This window comes from Cucurbita pepo, chromosome LG09 (assembly GCF_002806865.2).
Source record: "Cucurbita pepo subsp. pepo cultivar mu-cu-16 chromosome LG09, ASM280686v2, whole genome shotgun sequence".
Lineage (NCBI taxonomy): Eukaryota > Viridiplantae > Streptophyta > Magnoliopsida > Cucurbitales > Cucurbitaceae > Cucurbita > Cucurbita pepo.
In genome coordinates, this window is record NC_036646.1 from 249168 (window position 1) to 268680 (window position 19513).

Consider the following 19513-nt stretch of genomic DNA (forward strand, 5'->3'; position numbering starts at 1 on the left):
CATTATGTGTATATTTAAGGTAGAGTTCTGTTAGTTTGTTTATGTGTGTTTTCTGGCTGCCTTGCCTTCTATTCTTCATCAAATTTCAGAACTTTGATTCCCACTTTTGGAAATGGAGAACTTGGGGGAATGGGAGCGGAAGAATCTTCAAAATGAGCTGCTTAAAGGGAAGGAATTTGCGAGGCAACTCCGAGTTCATCTCAATGTGAGACCTTCAACTTCATCCATGGCTGCTGCTGCTTCTTCTTCTTCTTCATATGATGGTGTAGAATTATTGGTTCAGAAGATTTTATCTTCATATGAGAAGGCGCTGTCATTGCTCTCTTCAACTAAATCTCCTTCCTCTCTTAACGCAAATCCAAGGAGTGAAGACTCTGACCATATTGCCCAAACAAATGCTGCTTCTCGTAAAAGGTAACTGATTTGAACAAAGAAAAAACACTCTTTATCAGAACTATTGTTAAATTTTCATAGTTTTTGAGACAGTTATGCATATAATTGTAGGAACATTCTTCCAACTTGGACACTGAAATTCCAAGTTACTCCAGGAATGGCCCTTGAAGGCTCTCTTGATGATGGCTTTTCTTGGAGAAAATACGGTCAAAAGGGGATTTTTGGTGCCAAACATCCCAGGTATAACTTACTTTTTGATTGAGGGTCGATGGTATATTTCTTAACGAGTTGAGCTATGCTCAAGTTGACGATAATCATGTTATTGATTTGAAGCAACTATGTGCATTGTTCATATGCAGAGGCTATTACCGATGCACACGTAGGAACCTCCAAGGTTGTGTAGCAACCAAACAAGTTCAACGTTCCGATGACGATCCGACTATCTTCAAAATCACATATCGAGGAAACCATACTTGCAGCCAAGTGTCCAACCTTGGTACTACACCTGCAGCACCAGAGTTTCAGCAACAAAACCGTAGAATTGATCAAAATTTGGTGCAAAGCCAACAAACATCACCTGATGCTCTCTTGAACTCATGGGCATCCTTAAGAATCATAACGGAAAACCTTGACACAGTTCATGAACCAATATTGTTCCCACCTTTTAGCTACGATCCCACATCAAGTTACGAGGCTGCAGACCGCATCGAGTCGACATCAACTGTCGACATGAACTTTACAGAGTTTTCGCCTTCGTTTTTGTCCCCAACAAAGTGTGGTTCTGGGGTGAGCTATTTCTCTGGGTCCTCAAGTGAGATGAGTGAAGGATTTATTGGGAATCAGAAGTTAGAGTCGCAGCCAAGGAAATCTGAGTTACCTGAGATATTTTCATCACCAACTTCAGGTGTAAACTCTCGAACTCTTGGCTTAGACTTCCCATCTGGTGAGCTTCAAATGGAGCCAAGTTTCACTTTTGACAACACAACTTTCTTCTCCTAAATCTCCTTAGTTTGTATTGTAGAGTTCTTACAATCTTTTTGTATACACACTATGATTATATCTATACCATCCAATCCCTTTGGGACCCAGCGTTCTTGCGGCATGCCGCCCGGTGTCTAGTTTTGATACCAACTGTAATAGCCTAAGCCCAAGGTTAGCAAATATTGTCATATTTGAGCTTTCCCTTTCAGACTTTCACTCAAGGTTTTTAAATACATCGGTTAGTGAGATGTTTCCACACCCTTATAGAGAATGTTTTGTTCTCCTCCCCAACCGACGTGGGATCTCACAATCTACCTCATTTCAAGGCCTAGCATCCTCGTTGACACTCGTTCCCCTCTCTAATCGATGTGAGATCTCACAATCCACCTGCCTTCAAGATCCAGCGTCCTCATTGGCACTCGAACTTCTCTCCAATCGTTGTGGGATCCTACAATCCACCCTTTTTCAGGGCTTAGCGTCTTCGCTGGCACACCGCCTGATCGATGTGGGATCCTACAATCTACCCCTTCGAAGCTCAATATCCTCACTGACACACCACCCCGTGTCTAGCTCTTACCTACTTTAAGAGTCCAATTAATTTAGCTTGAATTTGTATGAATACCAATAGGCCAATTATGGATGGGCCATAACAGGAAACCCGCACAAATCTTTGTAAGATTTTCTTAATGTATCGTCAAAATCAGAAGGCTAGCTGATGTAGTATGATTCTGACCCTTTAATATCACTTCTTTCACTTTTAATTAATTAATAATTTATTATATAAGTTTTATTAATATTCTAAGTTGAATATTACTAGAATGATTCAATCCTAAGAATTCTTTAAATTTTTTCTATAAAGCATGTCAAACATGTTAGAACAAGTAGATAATATAGTTAAAACATGTTAGAACAAGTAGATAATATAGTTATATGATAGTAGATGCAAGAGATACTAAATTTTAAGGTTAGAATTAGAGATGATTTGATGAGAAAAAGAGCAACTAAAATATAGGAACGATGAAGAGTTTATAACTTAGAAAAAAGAATCTACAAAAAAGAGAGTTACATTAATTGGTTAATGGGTAGTGATGACAATCCCTCCCCCACTTCCTCCTTTATTTCTGCTCCGTACTCTTTTTTTTTTTTTTTTTCTGTAGAGAGAGAAAGTAGAGAGAGAGAGAGAGAGAGAAACTCCATGCAAGCAATTAAGTAACCCTTCAATTAGCAGAATGTTTGCTGAATTTGGTGAGCCAGTTCCTCCGCACTAAGTTGGCATTCAATTCCAATCTATAAATTAAAGAACCAAAAAGAACCCATATTACAATCATCATAGCTATCAAAACTAAAGATCATCATGGAAGATAGCAACAAAAAACAAGAAAAAAGATCCAAATTTGGGCGTAAATTTGAGGGCTTTCTCCTCTGAAAACATGCAAAAGAGCTACCATTTCATCTCTGAAATTCGAGCCATGTTTGTCCATGCATGGAAGCCATCTGTGAGCCTAAACAAACCTTGAACATGCCAAGAAATGGAGTGCTTTGGTGCTTGTGCTAAAAGTTTTGATACACAAAAGCAAATATAACACATATAAGGGAAAAAAGACTTTTCCTTTTCAGATACCCAGATGAAATTTTTGAGTTTGATCAACTTAAAATCAATAAGAACAAAGAATTACTTAATGGGTTATGAAGTTAAGGAAGAAAGCTTGAAACTTTATTGGTGTTGTTGTTGTTGTTTGTGTATACCTTAATTGTGAAAGAGTTAATCATGGTTTGATCAAGTGTGGTGATCTTGACATGGAGAATTTCAAGGGAGAGGTGCTCAAGTGCAGAAATGATCTTCACAGCTTGCCCAGGAATTGGAGGAGAAACTGTCTTCAAAACCACATTTGGACCTGTGAACTTCACCTCAACTTCAGCTATGCCTGATTTTGAATTGGCCACAAGATCATTGTTGCCATTGTTAGCATTGTCAATGGAGGAATATGTGGTTGAAGATGAATTACAAGGGGATGGCTCTAATGAGTTGTTGTTGTTGTTGTTGTTAGCCATATTGGTGGTGCAGCCGCTGCTTGCGGTGGCGGTGGGAGGTTGTTGCAACCTTGGAGGCTTGGTGTAAGGGCTAGTGGGTTGTGGAGTTCTTGGGCTAATTGGCAAGTTAAGGCGAGGACTTAGTGGTGGTTTTCTTGGACTCATTTGTAAATTAGGCCTTGGACTTGAAACTACCCTAGGGCTCAACCCTTCACTATAAACTTTCCTTTGCCTCTTGGCCTCCAATGATTGAAGAACTTGTTGCAACTCCTTGATGTATTCCACCACCCCTCCAATTATTGAAGCTTGATCTCCCTAAAATCCCAACGTCACAATCAACAACAATTCACAAAACCCTTACGAAAAAAAGAGTAAAAATTTGAACACATTTTTGATATTGCTTACTTTTTTGACATAGAAGCAAGGCATGAGTGTCCTCAAGATGGACAAATGCTCGTTCATTTGCTTCCTACGGTTGCGCTCCACCGTAATGTGGGAAATTCTTTGAGTTCCATCAGGGTTTGCTTCCTCCAAGGGAGAAGCCTTTGCCATCGTCGTTGTCGTAGTCGTCTTCAATCGCTTTGTTTTCGGCGAAGCCTCGAGCTCAGTCTCGGAGAAGACCAAGCTTGTGGTCTCCTCGCCGTCTTTGGTTGGTTCGATATCGTCCGCGATCATAGTGAACTCGGCAACACTCTCCAAACTCTCAAAGATACTGAAGAGGTCATCTCCTTGGAGATGGGGAGTTGTATTATCGACAAATTCTTGATTTGGTTGGAAAAATTGAGCTAAACTAGCAACCATGGTGGTGTATGTTTGTGTTCCCTTGAGCCAAAGAAACACAAAGTTTGGATTTTTGTTGTTGAAAAAGTGGCGGACACAAATAGAGAAGAAAATGGAGGAAAATATATATATTGTAAGGACCAAGAAAGGATGGCTAGGCCTAAGAGGAAGTTAATAAGAGGAGGGAGAGTATGAAAGGGACTAAAGTGTCACCATCAACACCATTTTCTGAGTTATTACCTCTCTTCAAATACTCACCGTTGGATGTGTGAGGATCAGACGGCCAGCAGGGACAAACCCCTTGAAATATGAAGAACAAGAAGAACATCAAAAAAGGGTTCTTATAAACATGGAATTCCAAGTGGTTTGGTTTTAGATTCTTTGACAAATTTGGTTCTTACATTATCGGTGGCTTGGCTTTCACGTCCCGTCTTCTCAAACCTTAACTCTTCTTGTACCATTGTACTACACGAGACACTCAGATTGGACACCATTTGTGGTATAATAATTTCATCATCATCAACCTAATCATTATGAGTTCATTAATAATAACATGTTAAAGCTGAGAACTTTGTGTTTTGCTTATCTTATACTTGATTATACACAAAACCCACTTCTATTTTTTACCAATTTAAAACATGAAATATCAAAAAAATTGTTCATTAATTAGATTTTTGTGGTGGCTAGGACTTGGAATCTAAATGGTATGTATATTCACTTGCACTATGATCAAGAATATGATCAATTTAGGGCTTAATAAAGAGTTTATGATCAACAATATGCAACAAGAAAAAGCCAATTCAGCGGTTTGAGCTATATTATCGCAGCTTCACAGTTTAAAAATGCGTCTTTTAAGAAAAAAATTTCACACCCTAATGAGAAATGTTTCGTTCCCATCTCTAACCGATGTATATGGCACGTCTAGATTGTTTTCACTTTTCAAGATGCCTTTTTTCTCCTACTTCTTGTCTTCTTTTTGCCATATTCTGATCTTCCTTCTATATAACTAAACTTCAAATCATCCAACACGTTTAAGTAATATTATTGTCAACCTGAACATAATTTAATTCATTATGGTATCAAAAAGGTTAAATATTCGAATCTCCATTATCACATGCTCCCGAGAGGAGGAGGGAGAAGGATGTATGTATTAGAGAGGAGGCACGGAGATGGCGTGCCTGTGCGCACATTGAAAGAGGTTCAGAAATTGATGACACATTACAATAAAGAAGAAAGCGACTTAAGTAATATGGTATTCAATATTTGTAACAAAACTAACACAACTTGCAGGTTTTCAATTTCCCCACTCCCCTTTGTTTCTAGCATCCATCAATTTCCTCATTTACCATCCTCACCAACCCTCTCTCTCTCTCTCTTTTCAAATAATCCAATTTAACAACAAAAATTAAGCCAAATTTTGAGTCCTAACCCATGTGTTAATCAAAATTACAAACTTGTAAGAACAATAACGAAGAACGAACGAACGATAATAAAACGGATGTTCGTTCATTAATATCGATACGTAGCATACTCACAGCATCTGTATGATGGACTTTATAAAGGCATAATAAATATAGAGAAAGAGAAGCAACAAAGCTACCAACTTTGTACATATATGAACATAACAAGCTACATTAAGATTGGATGTGGAATGTGGGACAAAATTTAAAAACAACAACTTTTTTTTTTTCAATAAATATAAATCCAAGTTGTAATAATTATAACATATTAAATTGCATGGCCCAATGGGTCCTTCTCTTTCTCTCTCTCTAAAAACTTCATTCATTTCCCAATCTGAATCCCTCATTCATTACACACCCACGAAATGTATGAGCTTTACATTACTCTCCCACCATTAATTAGAACCCTTCTTCCTCTTTCCTTCCTTCTTCTTTCGCTACAAAACCTTGAGTTTCGAGACGATTTTATACCGTTAGATGTAAGAGAGAATTTAAAATCAGTATTAAGAACCTACAACGACTAGAAATCGAACATGTCAAACTTAAACGTATATTCAACGGTTATTTTGTAAGGTGTTTAAGTTAGTTTCGTGATTCTAGGGTTCGGAGAGAACTCGGAGAACCTCGGGAATTGTGTGTGGCCGTGATCGGACAGGTGTCAGACGTGGAGCTGGGTCCTACAATGTTGATTGCATATTAGATTTGGATGTCCCATATGGGATGACTTGTCTCCATTCATGTCCTTTAACCGTTGGAAGGCTGCAGTACTTCCCTCCTTCCTTATTCAATTCGACATCTATATATCATTCACTTACAAACCCTCCCTTTTGATATCATTTCAAAGAAGAAAAAGAAACAAAAAACCAAACTTTTCTCTTAGTTATTGAAGATTAAGAAGTTAAGCTTACAAATTTGCAAGACAAGAACATGATGATGGTAAAAAAAAACATAGGTAAAAATGAAAAATAAACATAAGGACAAGAATGTTGGTGTATGAGTGAAAGTGTTTAAGTGGAGTAGCTGAGTGAAAAGGTTGTAGGACCATAACTTTTATTTGTAAAGCTTTAGAGGGTGGACAAAATGCAGGATCTTTCTAGCCCTTTCTTGCCCTCTCACAATTTCACTAAAGACCCTACTTGACATTATTATTTTTACCTTTCCACGACGCGACCTTGTAAAATTTTGAATCCGTATCGACGTTTTTATTGAATAATCGGGTTTTTAAGTAAGTTAAAAAAGAGATTGAGAAAAGGGAGTTGTCATGCATTATGATGAGCAGAGGTTGTGTGTTCTTAAAAAAAGACAAACATGAATCTAACACAATACAATGTCCTTTGCTTTAATTTTGGTACGATTTTTGAAAGTAAAAGACAAAATTTTTGAATTGAGGGCTTAGTTTTTGTTCATTTAGTGAGCAATGACCCGTCAGGTTTTGGGTAGTTGGGTGAGTTTATGCCTGTTTTAGCCCCACCCACCTTCACCCATTTCACCAAAACGAATGTCTTCTTCTTATTTGTGCCCCCTCTTCCTCCAAATATCTATTGTTCTACCACCAAAATGTCCATTTTCATCACTTTTTTTCATTTATTTTTCTTTATCTCTCTTTGTTTGGGTGAATCTTGGCTTTATTGTCATTTGTTTCCCAAAAAAGACACGGTTTTGGTCCCCTAAACATTTAGACATTTGATTCAATCTTTGGAACATGTTTTTTTTTTCCCTTTTTTGTCTCCCAACTTTTGAAGTTTGAGTTTCTATTCAACCCTCTATCTTTAGGTTTTTTTCTATAATAAATATTTGACACTTTTCATACTTTGTGGATGAAACATCAACAAATTAGTTCAGGATCAATTACGTCATTAGATCTATGATCATATCATATTAATTGTTCATCTTTTGTTCAGTACGTTCCCAAGTATATGTAATGGGGTCGAGGATTTAGGCCCAATACAAGAAAGAGATGGAGGGAAACTGTTTTTGATGAGTAGATCTAGATGTGTACGTGAAAGACTATATAAAGACTATTAAGCGTTTGGAAGAACACTTTAAGCATATCATTGATAGTCGACGAAAGTATCTCCTCCTAAATTAATAAAAAAAAAAAAAAAAAAAAAAAAAAAAAAAAAAAAAAAAAAAAAAAAAAAAAAAANGACATTTCAGCATTTAAAATTTGAAGTATTCTAGACTTTGTACATCGGGATCGTGGGTCCTGTGAGAACGATCATTCATATTTAATACTCAAATTTAAAAATAAAAAAATAAAAAATTATTTTCTTCTGCCATTGGAACTTGAAGAAATTTAGGGTTTGGATAAACAGTGTTGCTTGCAGTGTCCAGTGAGTGTTATTGGAGAGTGCTTAAAGTCCTCTATTCAATCGCATGTCTTAACTGTTCTTGTGTATGCCTTTTTTGTCTCTACTGTTGACATCAAACAGTGCCAACCAAACATTATTGTTCATCTTTTTCTTAAAGTTCACATCATACAAAACCTTTATCTTGTCTCTCTACATAACTGAATCTCTGTTCCTAGCTGCTTTTAACTTCACAAAGGGAAGTGACAAGAACCCTTCTTTTTTTTTTCAACTTTAATCACATTTGTAAAATCGAGATAATATTTGGTAGGGTGAAGCGATTTGTTTGTACGAGACAGAGATTGCTTGTTTAAACGGAAAATGAAGAAGAGAGTGAAGAGAGATTTCTCCGTGTTAGATAAAACAACTTATTTCGAACTAATATTCTTATATGTTTTCATTAAATTTTGTGGTTAGCCAATTTTAGATGGGTATAAAATTGGATGTAAAGTGAACAAAAGAAAGGGTTAGAAATGCATTAGAGAAAATGGGGAAAGAAGGTTTTAAAAAGTTAGTTATTAGTACCCATTAGAGGTCTGTTTTTGAGTCTGGTCTTTATGGTTCACTAATGGCTCTGAACACAGCAATTGGAATGTCAATGTAGTGTTCAGAATAGCTTTCAAGTTGTGCAGCCATAGAGTCATTAAACAACGACATTTATACCTTTAAGCCTTTTGTTTCTCAAAACCTTGTCATCTTCAATCCATATATAGCAACCATTTTCAAATAAGAAAAAAAGAAAAACTTGACAACGCCTATGAATGAAGAGATGATAACACCATTGAGACAGCAAGTAGTGATCCAGTTATAACACCTTCTCGCCCTTCCATTCTCTGCTTAACAATCTCAGCAGCCACTTTTATGACATGTAATAACAAGGTTTCGCTGGTCAATATCGAACCATTTGCTCTTAATGGAGGCTAGACTTCTTTTCTAGAGCCCTTAAACAAAATACACCCCTTTTGTTTGACACTTGAGTCACCTTTGACGAGACTACTTTGATCGTCTCTATTTCTATTTCTTCTAAGTGAGTTCTGAACCATTCTTTAGAATTGGATCCCATTCTTTGGCTGAATTGAAGGCCTTTCACCAGCGAAAAACTTAGGAGCTGGAAGAGTGCCTGATAGAGTAAGCCGAGCATCACAACTTTGTCGGACATATAAGAAGTGGTGCCCATTTGGTTATGTGAGGGGCGAGACAAATAAGTACCATGATGCGACCGAGGAGGATGGTGCATCATATCAAGAAGAGCGTGCATTTAAGACAGCTGATATATAAGCAAGATTGCAGGAAACGATGACAACATGAGTGTCAACGACAAGCTTGTAAAGGGTCGGGTAAGGCTCTGGACCACAAGCACAACCTTAAAAGTCAGGGTTTCGATATGAGTTTCAGCATATGGCTCTGAAGTTAAGTTTGTCTATATGAAAAATGAAAGCTCACTAAATTTCAATCGATGACGACACAAGCGTCGAAGACAAGCTCAAAGAGGGGTGGGTAGGACCCTGAACCACAATCATAACCTCAGAAGTCGGTATTCTTATATGATTTTTGGCATGCGGCTCTAGAGTTAAGTCTATATATAAAATATGAAAGTTTGCCAAATTTCAACCGAACACACGACTGACACTTCACGAGGCCATATGACCGCTTGCCAATTACGTTTTCCCTAAAAAAATCAGTAAAAAGAAATAAGAAATTTTCTAAACATATTAGAACATTGTGAAACTTTTAAAATTTAAGGATAATTTTAAAAGTTTAAAGATATATTTGAAATTTTTGAAGGTTGGGATAATTTTTTTTAAAATAAATACGGATATTTTTATTAATTTAATTTGTATGTAAATGGAAGATAATAAAGGCGTAGATTTTAAAACCTTTATTCAAATAATGTTTAATATGATATTTATTATTCAGATATGCATGAATTAGTAGAAAGTGTGAAGATTGGATTTAAATATTGTTTTAATATAATAAATAAATAGCTATATTTAAATTAAGAAGGGCAAAATGGGAAATCCAGAAATCATGAGAGAGTAAAAAACTCTCCCCATGCTTCGTTTACATATAAATAGACCTATATTTTTTTTAACATTTTAATAAAGGGAAGGGTATAATTGTCAAAATACAGAAATAAAAGGGGTTTCGCGGGGAAATGGACAATTCACCTTCCTTCTTTGCGAAGCATGGCGACACCGGTAAGTTCCTGATCGCTCTTCAACTCTTCCAGCTTTTGTTGCAATCAGACCATTTCTGTAACCCTAAATACCCATTTCCAATTTGACCGGCTCCATTTGATTTTTAAGTTTACGTTTCTTTGTCTTTAGCATTTCGTTGTTGTTTCTTTTTGTTCTATCGTGTTTGGCCTAGAAAACCCGGGGGAGAAAAAGGAATCTGAAACTGAAATAAAATAATTCCTTTTTGGTACTGGGAACTTGTAAAAATACATCGAATTTTTTCGGAGAGATTTGCCTCGTATGAATTCATTGAAACCCTGAAACTCAAAGATGTATTAATTTGGGAAATGGGGTGGTTTGGTTGTCTGTCGCTTTTGTTTGTTGTTTTGCTGCCGAGGAAACAGAGAAATTGCTGACAAAATATAATTTTGACTTCTAAGCTGGTTTTGATCCTTCTTTTTAAATATATTCAACTCAGGTATGCAATTGAAACGTGGTGGCGTTATTTGTTTCAGAGTTGATTTGTTTATGTGCTTATGTTGGATTTGAAGATGGATGTGGAGGAAGTTAGACATAAAGTAGAACTAAGCGATGTATGTAAGTGTAATGAATTGAAATTGAGGTGTGAAAGAGCTGAAAAGAAATGTGAAGAGTTAGAATTGACGATTCAGACAAAGAAGATTGAGTGTGAATTACTTCAAGGCCAATTGAAGAATTTGGAGTCAGAAAAGTCAGCAATTGAAGAAGAGCTAGCTGTTCGGATGGAGAAGGGTCGTGAACCGGGGCAGCAGGTTAGTTGTGCTGGAGATGGAAAGCCAATTTGTTTTGAGGATGGAAACAAAGGAGCTGTGAATTTAATTGGTAAGACTGATGTGGAAAATGAGGTTGTTCAGCTTCTAATTGAGAATAATGTTTTGGCTGTTGAGAAGAAGAAGGCTGAAAGTGAAGCTGAGATGTGGAAAGATAAGTTCAAAAAATTGGAGATTAAGATCTCGAAGTTGGATGAAAGTTTTGTTCTCGAAGATGACGGGCCAGTGCTTTCTGGGAGGCTTGAAGGGGGAACTGGATCACCCTTGAGTCCCGAAGCTCGTGTTTTGGATTGCGTGGCCTCTAACCATCATTCCCTCCGTAAAGATATTAGAGACTTGCAAGCAGGTATTCCTTATCTCGTCTTTTTTCCTTTTTCGCACTCAATACCATATAAGACGACCACTCAACACTTCAATGATATGTAGGATTGGATCATAGTATATAATATCTTAGATGAGTAGCCATGAAGACTTTGACCTAATTAATTCAGGTTGACTGTTTTCTAACCATTTCTTTTCCTTCTGTGTTTGGTGGATATGTTCTAATGATAGGAACACCTCCAAATGGTTCACCACACCATCATACTGTTTCCCTTGAGAGAGGGAAGAAATCCCGTTGTATAGAATCTTATTTCAAGCATGGAAATCAAGTTAGAAAACAGTTGAATCTTGAAGAAGAGAGCCCCATAAAAAAGATGGCACCATTAACTCCAGCTGTTTCTAGACCTTTATATGGTATCATTAACATTGAGGATAGTGATGATGAACCGACTATTGCCAAATCGTCTAATAATCAGAAAAAGAATGAGGAATGTGTTTCAGCAGCTCAAGATTTAAGTGGATGTGGATGTACTAGTTCTGAGGAGAAAATAAGCAATGAAAACAAATTGAGTGGTACGAAAAATGTGGAAATTATGGAAGCTTTTAGTGATGATTTCATCTTTAATTCTACACCCAAAAGGAAACGGGCTTCTAATATTATAACGAGCGACACTGAAACTGATGATGATGATAATGTTCCAATCTGCAAATTGAAGAGAATGCCAATTCAGAAAACAAACCATACACAAGTAAGCTTAGAATTGAATGATGGCCCTGCTACTACTACTTCTGCATGTGACAAAGTTGTGGATAGTGCAACCCCTGCAAGGCGGCGTTTAGTATCATTAAGACATTGCTACGAGAAAGTAAGTGGAAAGAAATACCCTGCAAGCCAAATCATTAATATCGATAATGGAATGAAGGATGTTGAAGATGAACTGGAAGATATTGTGTCAGAGCAAGATACTGAGAGTGAAAGCTTGGATCGATTTATTGTTGACAGCTCCGATGCTTCAGATGTTGGAAGCGCTCAGTCAGAAGATTTATCAAATGGCAGTGAAGGGTATGAAGAGATAATATCTAAGCTAGGGAGGAGAAAAAAGGAGTTGAAATGGGAGTATGAGGCTGATATGCTCGCAGCTTTTGGTAAGGATCCTGAATTGTGTATGAAGGCTGTGTGTGCTCTTTATCGACAGCAAACTTCTGAGGAAAAAGTTAGTAAAGAATCATTATTTTCTAACAAGAGAGGATTCAGCAAGTTTGATGCTATCAAGTATGATTTCCAACCTTCTTTCACTTTTTCTTGGATAAACGTTTTATCATATACAACGAGGGAAAACAAACACGGAAGATCTATATCTAAGAAGTTGGGCATATTGTTGGCACGCGAAGGGAGCGAGTTCATACCAAAATAAGTTTTTTGATAAATTTTGCTCACTCACTTTAATGTCTGTTACAGGGGCACTAGGTTGGCTGAGTTCCTCACGGACGGCGATCCGCAAGGCAATCTCAACAAATCTGTTAGAGAGTTGGAGGAGTATGACCCAAATGCCATTAACCTCTGCAGAAAGTTAGCAACGCATTACTCCAAGCAGTTGTTCGAGATATATGGAAATAAAGAAGATCCTTTCTTTCTACCAGCATGACATTATCTCATTGATTCCACCGGCTAAACAAATGCATATGTAAGATTCAAAACCCTCTGCTTGAAGCATCTCCAAAAAATGGTTATCTTGTTGGAAAATAGCGTAGAGTGTGATTATGTTGGATACTTGTTAAGAGGAAAGCTATATTGATAGACCACCTGTGAATCTCATCGTAAGTTTTTGTGTATATAGGATGATTATATATTTCTATCGACTACCTTGGAGAGGTCTACGTTGTATATTCTGTACCCTTTATGGCAATATGTTACAAAGAAAATTGAGGCCTGTTTTGGAGCATCGTAAATAAGTTATTTGATTACAATTCTCAAAAATAATTTTGAAAAAAGAAAATATTTTACAGTTTTTTGTATGAGCCCTTGATTCTCCTATTCCAATAAAAATATTTTGGTTCATTTCTCAAAAGTATTAGTTGCACCATCTACTTAGGATGCTAAAAGTCTTATAAATTGTTCTTAAGTTAATCAGTGAATAGGGAAAAGAATCTCTGTTGAAGAACAATGATTGTGGTTGGTAGTTATTATGAAGATACCCATGTGATGACAGAATGGTTTCGAACAATCACAACTCTAATGAACTGGCAACAAGAATTTATTCTCAAGAAGAACGGCTCCACGGACTGTTATGTAGGACTCTAAGGTGCAAGTGAAATTGCTTGATTTCTTAACTGGATGTTTGACTCTTGCTTCACTAAGCTCGAGTTAGGAAGTTCGGTTTTGTTCTAACTCGTATTTGAATTATGCTAATGAATAGATCACACAAACATAGAATTGTGTAATCTACATTTGGTTTGTAGATTTATGATTGTACTCAAAACATTCTCTTGTCGGTTTTGAACCTTAGAATTTTGAATTATAGGAGACAAATGGAAGAAAGCATGGACCATGTTTAAATGTAATACAATCATACACAGCCACAAGATTGCTGTAAAGGGCGTTGGCAGAGAAAAGAAGCCAAAAATAGGGAAATAGAGGGAAAACGTTGCCAGCAAAGGGGTGGCTTCCCAGATAAGCAGATAAGGAATTAGGCAAGTACCAGTTTACAGTCTGTCTTTTTGTAAAGTAAATTAAGGATCCAGCAAAGCAGCATAAAAAAGAAGGAATCTTTAGAGAGAGAAAGAAAGAGAATGAAGACTCACATGGGTTGGCGTGGATTCCCAAGACTTTAGCAGTTGAAACCCAAACAGTACTAAACCCAAATCCCTCCATAGCCATCCTCATTCACAGCTCTCAATTTTCTTCTTGTTCTTGTTCTTCTTGTTTTTCTGTCTTTTATTGAGGAAGAAAGGGCATTTTGGATTGAACAGAGAGACAGAGATGGCTGTTTTGAGGGCTTGTTTTGGAATCTATGCTGTGATTATTGCTATCTTTTATGTTGTCATGTTGCCTGTATCTCGAGCTGAGCATGCCTCTTCTCCAGCTCCGGCTCCCACTAGCGATGGTTAGTTCGCTTTATCCTTGGTACTTTTTTCTGTTTGTTTCTGGAGAAACTTGCTGGGAAAATGACTGGATATCAAAAAATGGCTTTAGAATCAACTCTTCTCTTCTCTTCTCTTCAAAATCCATGTTCGAACCAGTACCAATTCAATTGGATCTCCTTGAATTGGAAATGGGTTTCGGGAAATGTGTCTCCTTGTTTGAATTGAAACAAAATCCACTCTTTTCTCCNTTTTGGTTCATTTCTCAAAAGTATTAGTTGCACCATCTACTTAGGATGCTAAAAGTCTTATAAATTGTTCTTAAGTTAATCAGTGAATAGGGAAAAGAATCTCTGTTGAAGAACAATGATTGTGGTTGGTAGTTATTATGAAGATACCCATGTGATGACAGAATGGTTTCGAACAATCACAACTCTAATGAACTGGCAACAAGAATTTATTCTCAAGAAGAACGGCTCCACGGACTGTTATGTAGGACTCTAAGGTGCAAGTGAAATTGCTTGATTTCTTAACTGGATGTTTGACTCTTGCTTCACTAAGCTCGAGTTAGGAAGTTCGGTTTTGTTCTAACTCGTATTTGAATTATGCTAATGAATAGATCACACAAACATAGAATTGTGTAATCTACATTTGGTTTGTAGATTTATGATTGTACTCAAAACATTCTCTTGTCGGTTTTGAACCTTAGAATTTTGAATTATAGGAGACAAATGGAAGAAAGCATGGACCATGTTTAAATGTAATACAATCATACACAGCCACAAGATTGCTGTAAAGGGCGTTGGCAGAGAAAAGAAGCCAAAAATAGGGAAATAGAGGGAAAACGTTGCCAGCAAAGGGGTGGCTTCCCAGATAAGCAGATAAGGAATTAGGCAAGTACCAGTTTACAGTCTGTCTTTTTGTAAAGTAAATTAAGGATCCAGCAAAGCAGCATAAAAAAGAAGGAATCTTTAGAGAGAGAAAGAAAGAGAATGAAGACTCACATGGGTTGGCGTGGATTCCCAAGACTTTAGCAGTTGAAACCCAAACAGTACTAAACCCAAATCCCTCCATAGCCATCCTCATTCACAGCTCTCAATTTTCTTCTTGTTCTTGTTCTTCTTGTTTTTCTGTCTTTTATTGAGGAAGAAAGGGCATTTTGGATTGAACAGAGAGACAGAGATGGCTGTTTTGAGGGCTTGTTTTGGAATCTATGCTGTGATTATTGCTATCTTTTATGTTGTCATGTTGCCTGTATCTCGAGCTGAGCATGCCTCTTCTCCAGCTCCGGCTCCCACTAGCGATGGTTAGTTCGCTTTATCCTTGGTACTTTTTTCTGTTTGTTTCTGGAGAAACTTGCTGGGAAAATGACTGGATATCAAAAAATGGCTTTAGAATCAACTCTTCTCTTCTCTTCTCTTCAAAATCCATGTTCGAACCAGTACCAATTCAATTGGATCTCCTTGAATTGGAAATGGGTTTCGGGAAATGTGTCTCCTTGTTTGAATTGAAACAAAATCCACTCTTTTCTCCCACAAAAACCTGCCTTTTGTAGACATTTTCTGTTTGATTCTTGAAAATTTTACAGGGGAGAGATGACAGAAAATCCGAGAATGGTTTTGAAACCAACTCTCATCTTCAAATACAGCTAAATCTGCTTAAATTGAAAATGGGTTTCTGGTATTCGAAGAGAAGAGTTATTGCGTTTTGAAAATCAATCTCCCTAAATTGAGAAAGGATTTGAATGGATTTCATCATGTTGCAGGCACCGCAATAGACCAAGGCATAGCATACATTCTAATGCTGCTGGCTTTAGCGCTCACTTATATCATCCATTGATGCAACTTCCAAAAGCACCAAAAGCACCAAAAACAGAAGAAGCTCCAATTATGTGTATGAGATGAAGGGAGGAGGGCGTGGTGTTTCAAATGCCTTTTACCTTTTTTTTTTTTTTTTGAAAGATTGGCAGAGATTTCATTTGTAGAAAGTCAGTTGTATTATTATATATTTATCATTCTTTTTCTTGAGTGATCATTATATTCATTTGGGTATCATAAATCTCCAAAATCAGCCACTCTCTTTGAATAATTCAAGGAAGAAAACTGAAAAACCAGATAGAATCCATTCATATCCTAATTGAAATGATGAAGAAGCAAAAAAGAATCAAGAAATACTAAACAAGAAGTTGCATAGGAAGCAAGGCCTTTTAGAAGACACATGAATGAGAACCCGATTCACGGCTAGAGTGAGCGATAACAATTGAAGATCAATACTAACCCGATGATGCTTAATTTTTGAAAATTTGTGTCTTAGAAGCTCATCTAAAAGCATAGACAACATGTGAAAATGTATGCAAATAAAATGTTATTTTTTAGGAATCGACCAATAATCTAACTCGAAAATATTACATTGGTGAAAAGAAGTTGCATAAGAGATGCTACCACAGAGACGGCGCATCAGCATCAATACGTTTAATAACCGGGGATGTGTTGAGTATGAATTTCAAATCTTTGGACTTGCAAACAAAAAAAAAACGAGACAGAGAGAGAACTTGAGAATGATGACACATAGTTTCAAAGAAGAAGCAGCTGAGAGGACAAATTTATGGATTTTCATGTGAAGAAACAAACTTCCAATTAAAGGAATAAACACAAACCCACTTCTATTGTCTTTTAGTTGTCCCTATCTCTTAAATTTAGGCATGAGCCCTCTTTATAGCCAACCAGATAAGAGGTCTAAAGCAACAAAATAAAATAGCATTAATACAGGTAGAATGTGTGTCATTTTCTTAGGCATTTGTTGTCTGACATGTCGTTGGATTGGAACCAAGTTTAAGGAAAGCAGAATGTTCACCAACATTTGCTCACCAGATACACTCTACGATTGAAATATGTTTAGATGTTCCAACACAATACGATGATGATCAATGGTGGCTCAAAAATATGTTGCCTCTATTGGAGTTTCAGCTGCTCTTGTTCTTTGTGGCAATTTTTCATTTTTTCGGTCGTTCAAGGAGATTCAAGCAAACTCAGGACTTCTGAAGCTTGGAGGTCAATGTTGGAGCCTAGAAAAGTAAATTTTGGAAGCTCGAGATTGTGAGGAGCAGGATATTGCCATGATGGACCTTATTTGTCCTTTTTAAAATGGGTTGACGCTCCAGAACGATCCCCTCTATGACCGCACAGTTCTAGAACGCTCCTCCCCCTTGACCGACAACTTGCGAACACCTAAAAAGAGAAAGGAAAGGGATAAATATATAAATATACTCAGTAAGCAACCTACTTATAAGCTCTCATCACATCTTTAACCTAGTAGGTACCCATGAGATTTACTCTAGGCTCTAGAAAGTTCGGGCTAATCTCTACTACTACCGGAATATCTAAGGTGTGGTGCTTTAACTACTCACAGACCCACTCTGAGTATGGAGGGTCTAGTTCACCATTTCTGGCGTCGTAGGTCTTCTGGGTGACAAATCTCATTTTTGTGGTGAACTATTTTTCCGTTCTTAGACTTAGGTAGCTTACTCTGCCTAAGCAGTATGTAACTAACTGCTGTCCTAGATTGAGACACTACCAAGTAAAACTCTCTCTCTGGTAGAGACAACATGGTGTATGCTAGCCTGCTCTCATTATCCATGGGAGGTTAGCTGGCGAACCTTACCCACACAGGACCATCTAGTCATCCAAGGTTGGAGGAACAACACTTGTGTGCTTGCCAACTACTAAGACTATCCTTATAATTCTACATCCCCTCTCAGAATGGATATGTTGTGCAGGATAATCCAACTAAACTAGCGGTCACACAATCCTAACCGGTCTATGCTTGGCTCGACGGTACTGGTACCGGAGTGGAAATGGAAGTGGAAGCTCTATTGACATCATACCATCTGCTAACGGCCTGGAGGCTACCTTTGTTTTGCTGAGTTGCTACAATCTTTCTGTTCTTTGTTCTTGGCAGCTTACTTTGCTTACATAGTGAATGATCGACGACTTGAATTAAGGTGAGACCTCGTAAAATTTTGATGAGACAATGTGGTGATTTCTAGTCTGAACATCATCCCAGGGAGGTTGGTCTCACGCTCCCCTCTCAGAAATGGGTTTACAGCACAATGACCCTGTTTAAGAGATCACTGGTCATTCCACGAAACTGAAGCTCATACTACCTTAGACGATCTATAACAGCCTAAGCCCACCGCTAGCCGATATTGTTCACTTTGGTCCGTTACGTTTCATCGTCAACCTCACAGTTTTAAAACACGTCTGCTAGGAAGAGATTTTCATGCCCTTATAAGGAATGTTTCGTTCTCCTCTCCAACCGATGTGGGATCTCACACGATCTGTGCCTAGTGTCATGGTCATGCTCGTCCAAGGCATGTTGCCCATGGCCGCATGCTCATGACAAGTCAAACCCTTTATGTATTTCCATGTTGTAGTGTTTTACTTTTGTATTTCTAGGGAATATGACGATTCGGAAAAATCATGTCTAGGTTTGCCAGACATGAAATGCCTCAAAATGTACTATAGGGGATATGACTAGTTGTCAACTTCTCCCTACCCGATAGTTATATGCAGTAAGCCGTTGTTGTTGTCTTTTGCTTACATTCTCATACAACGCCAATTTCAATTTCTCAAATGTTGCTTTCAAAACTCTATTTCAAAATCTCTCTGCCCCCATTTTCTAAGACTTTCTTCTTGAACCTGGGCCAGAGGCTCGAGCATTCATCGCTTGGCCGTAGGCGACGCAAGAACGAATAGGCTTAACTCACTTGTTGCTGGGAAGTGAGTGCTGCACAATCGCAAGTTTGCTGCCATCAAAGTGCGATTGTGACACCTAGCTCGTTACCGGAGTGGAAAGGGTAGTAGAGGGTCTGAAGACGCCATCACACTACTATCAGCCTGAAGAAATGCCTTGGTAGTCCCTTGTCCCCTATCAAGGCGGGCTATATCTTCATACACTGTGACTTCTCAATGTTATCATCAATCTTATAAGTTCTTATAGTTCTCTATAGGTGTCGTGGAGATTTATTAGGTTCTAGGTCGTCTATGCAGAATAGGTCACATCTCGTGTTTCAAAGTTGTTCAGGTTTAGCTCCTTGTGGCTAAGTCAGATCTCGAGGGTATCTAAGTCTCTAA

The 19513-nt window shown here is 37.6% G+C and overlaps 4 protein-coding genes across 7 annotated transcripts; 3 read left to right on the forward strand and 1 right to left on the reverse strand.

Moving 5' to 3' along the window:
- The first annotated feature begins 112 nt into the window (after positions 1–112).
- LOC111802710 (probable WRKY transcription factor 53) lies at positions 113–1392 on the forward strand. Its single transcript, XM_023687176.1, has 3 exons — positions 113–414; positions 505–633; positions 753–1392. Exons 1-3 carry the CDS (start codon positions 113–115, stop codon positions 1390–1392), a joined length of 1071 nt encoding a protein of 356 aa, XP_023542944.1.
- Positions 1393–2437: 1045 nt separating this feature from the next.
- On the reverse strand, positions 2438–4265 carry LOC111802392 (transcription factor SPEECHLESS-like). Its single transcript, XM_023686738.1, has 3 exons — positions 3811–4265; positions 3121–3720; positions 2438–2661 (listed from the first exon to the last, which is right to left on the reverse strand). The coding sequence occupies exons 1-3, from the start codon at positions 4204–4206 to the stop codon at positions 2596–2598; spliced, it is 1062 nt and encodes a 353-aa protein (XP_023542506.1). The 5' UTR covers positions 4207–4265; the 3' UTR covers positions 2438–2595.
- A 5840-nt stretch (positions 4266–10105) lies between these two features.
- On the forward strand, positions 10106–14268 carry LOC111801900. Of its 3 annotated transcripts, XM_023686123.1 has the most exons (5): positions 10113–10191; positions 10649–11325; positions 11532–12573; positions 12760–12985; positions 13823–14268. In XM_023686123.1, exons 2-4 carry the CDS (start codon positions 10707–10709, stop codon positions 12944–12946), a joined length of 1848 nt encoding a protein of 615 aa, XP_023541891.1. In that variant the 5' UTR covers positions 10113–10191; positions 10649–10706; the 3' UTR covers positions 12947–12985; positions 13823–14268. The 3 variants fall into 3 exon arrangements, with proteins under 3 accessions (XP_023541893.1, XP_023541891.1, XP_023541890.1); XM_023686125.1 differs by lacking the exon at positions 13823–14268 and having other exon boundaries at positions 10106–10191; positions 10686–11325; positions 12760–13250; XM_023686122.1 differs by lacking the exon at positions 13823–14268 and having other exon boundaries at positions 12760–13250.
- A 110-nt stretch (positions 14269–14378) lies between these two features.
- On the forward strand, positions 14379–16432 carry LOC111801901 (arabinogalactan peptide 22-like). Of its 2 annotated transcripts, none has more exons than XR_002816201.1 (2): positions 14379–14404; positions 16147–16235. XR_002816201.1 is itself a non-coding variant. In XM_023686126.1 (2 exons), exons 1-2 carry the CDS (start codon positions 15564–15566, stop codon positions 16218–16220), a joined length of 198 nt encoding a protein of 65 aa, XP_023541894.1. In that variant the 5' UTR covers positions 14712–15563; the 3' UTR covers positions 16221–16432. The 2 variants fall into 2 exon arrangements, 1 of the variants encoding a protein (XP_023541894.1); XM_023686126.1 differs by lacking the exon at positions 14379–14404 and adding an exon at positions 14712–15687 and having other exon boundaries at positions 16147–16432.
- The last annotated feature ends 3081 nt before the right edge of the window (positions 16433–19513 follow it).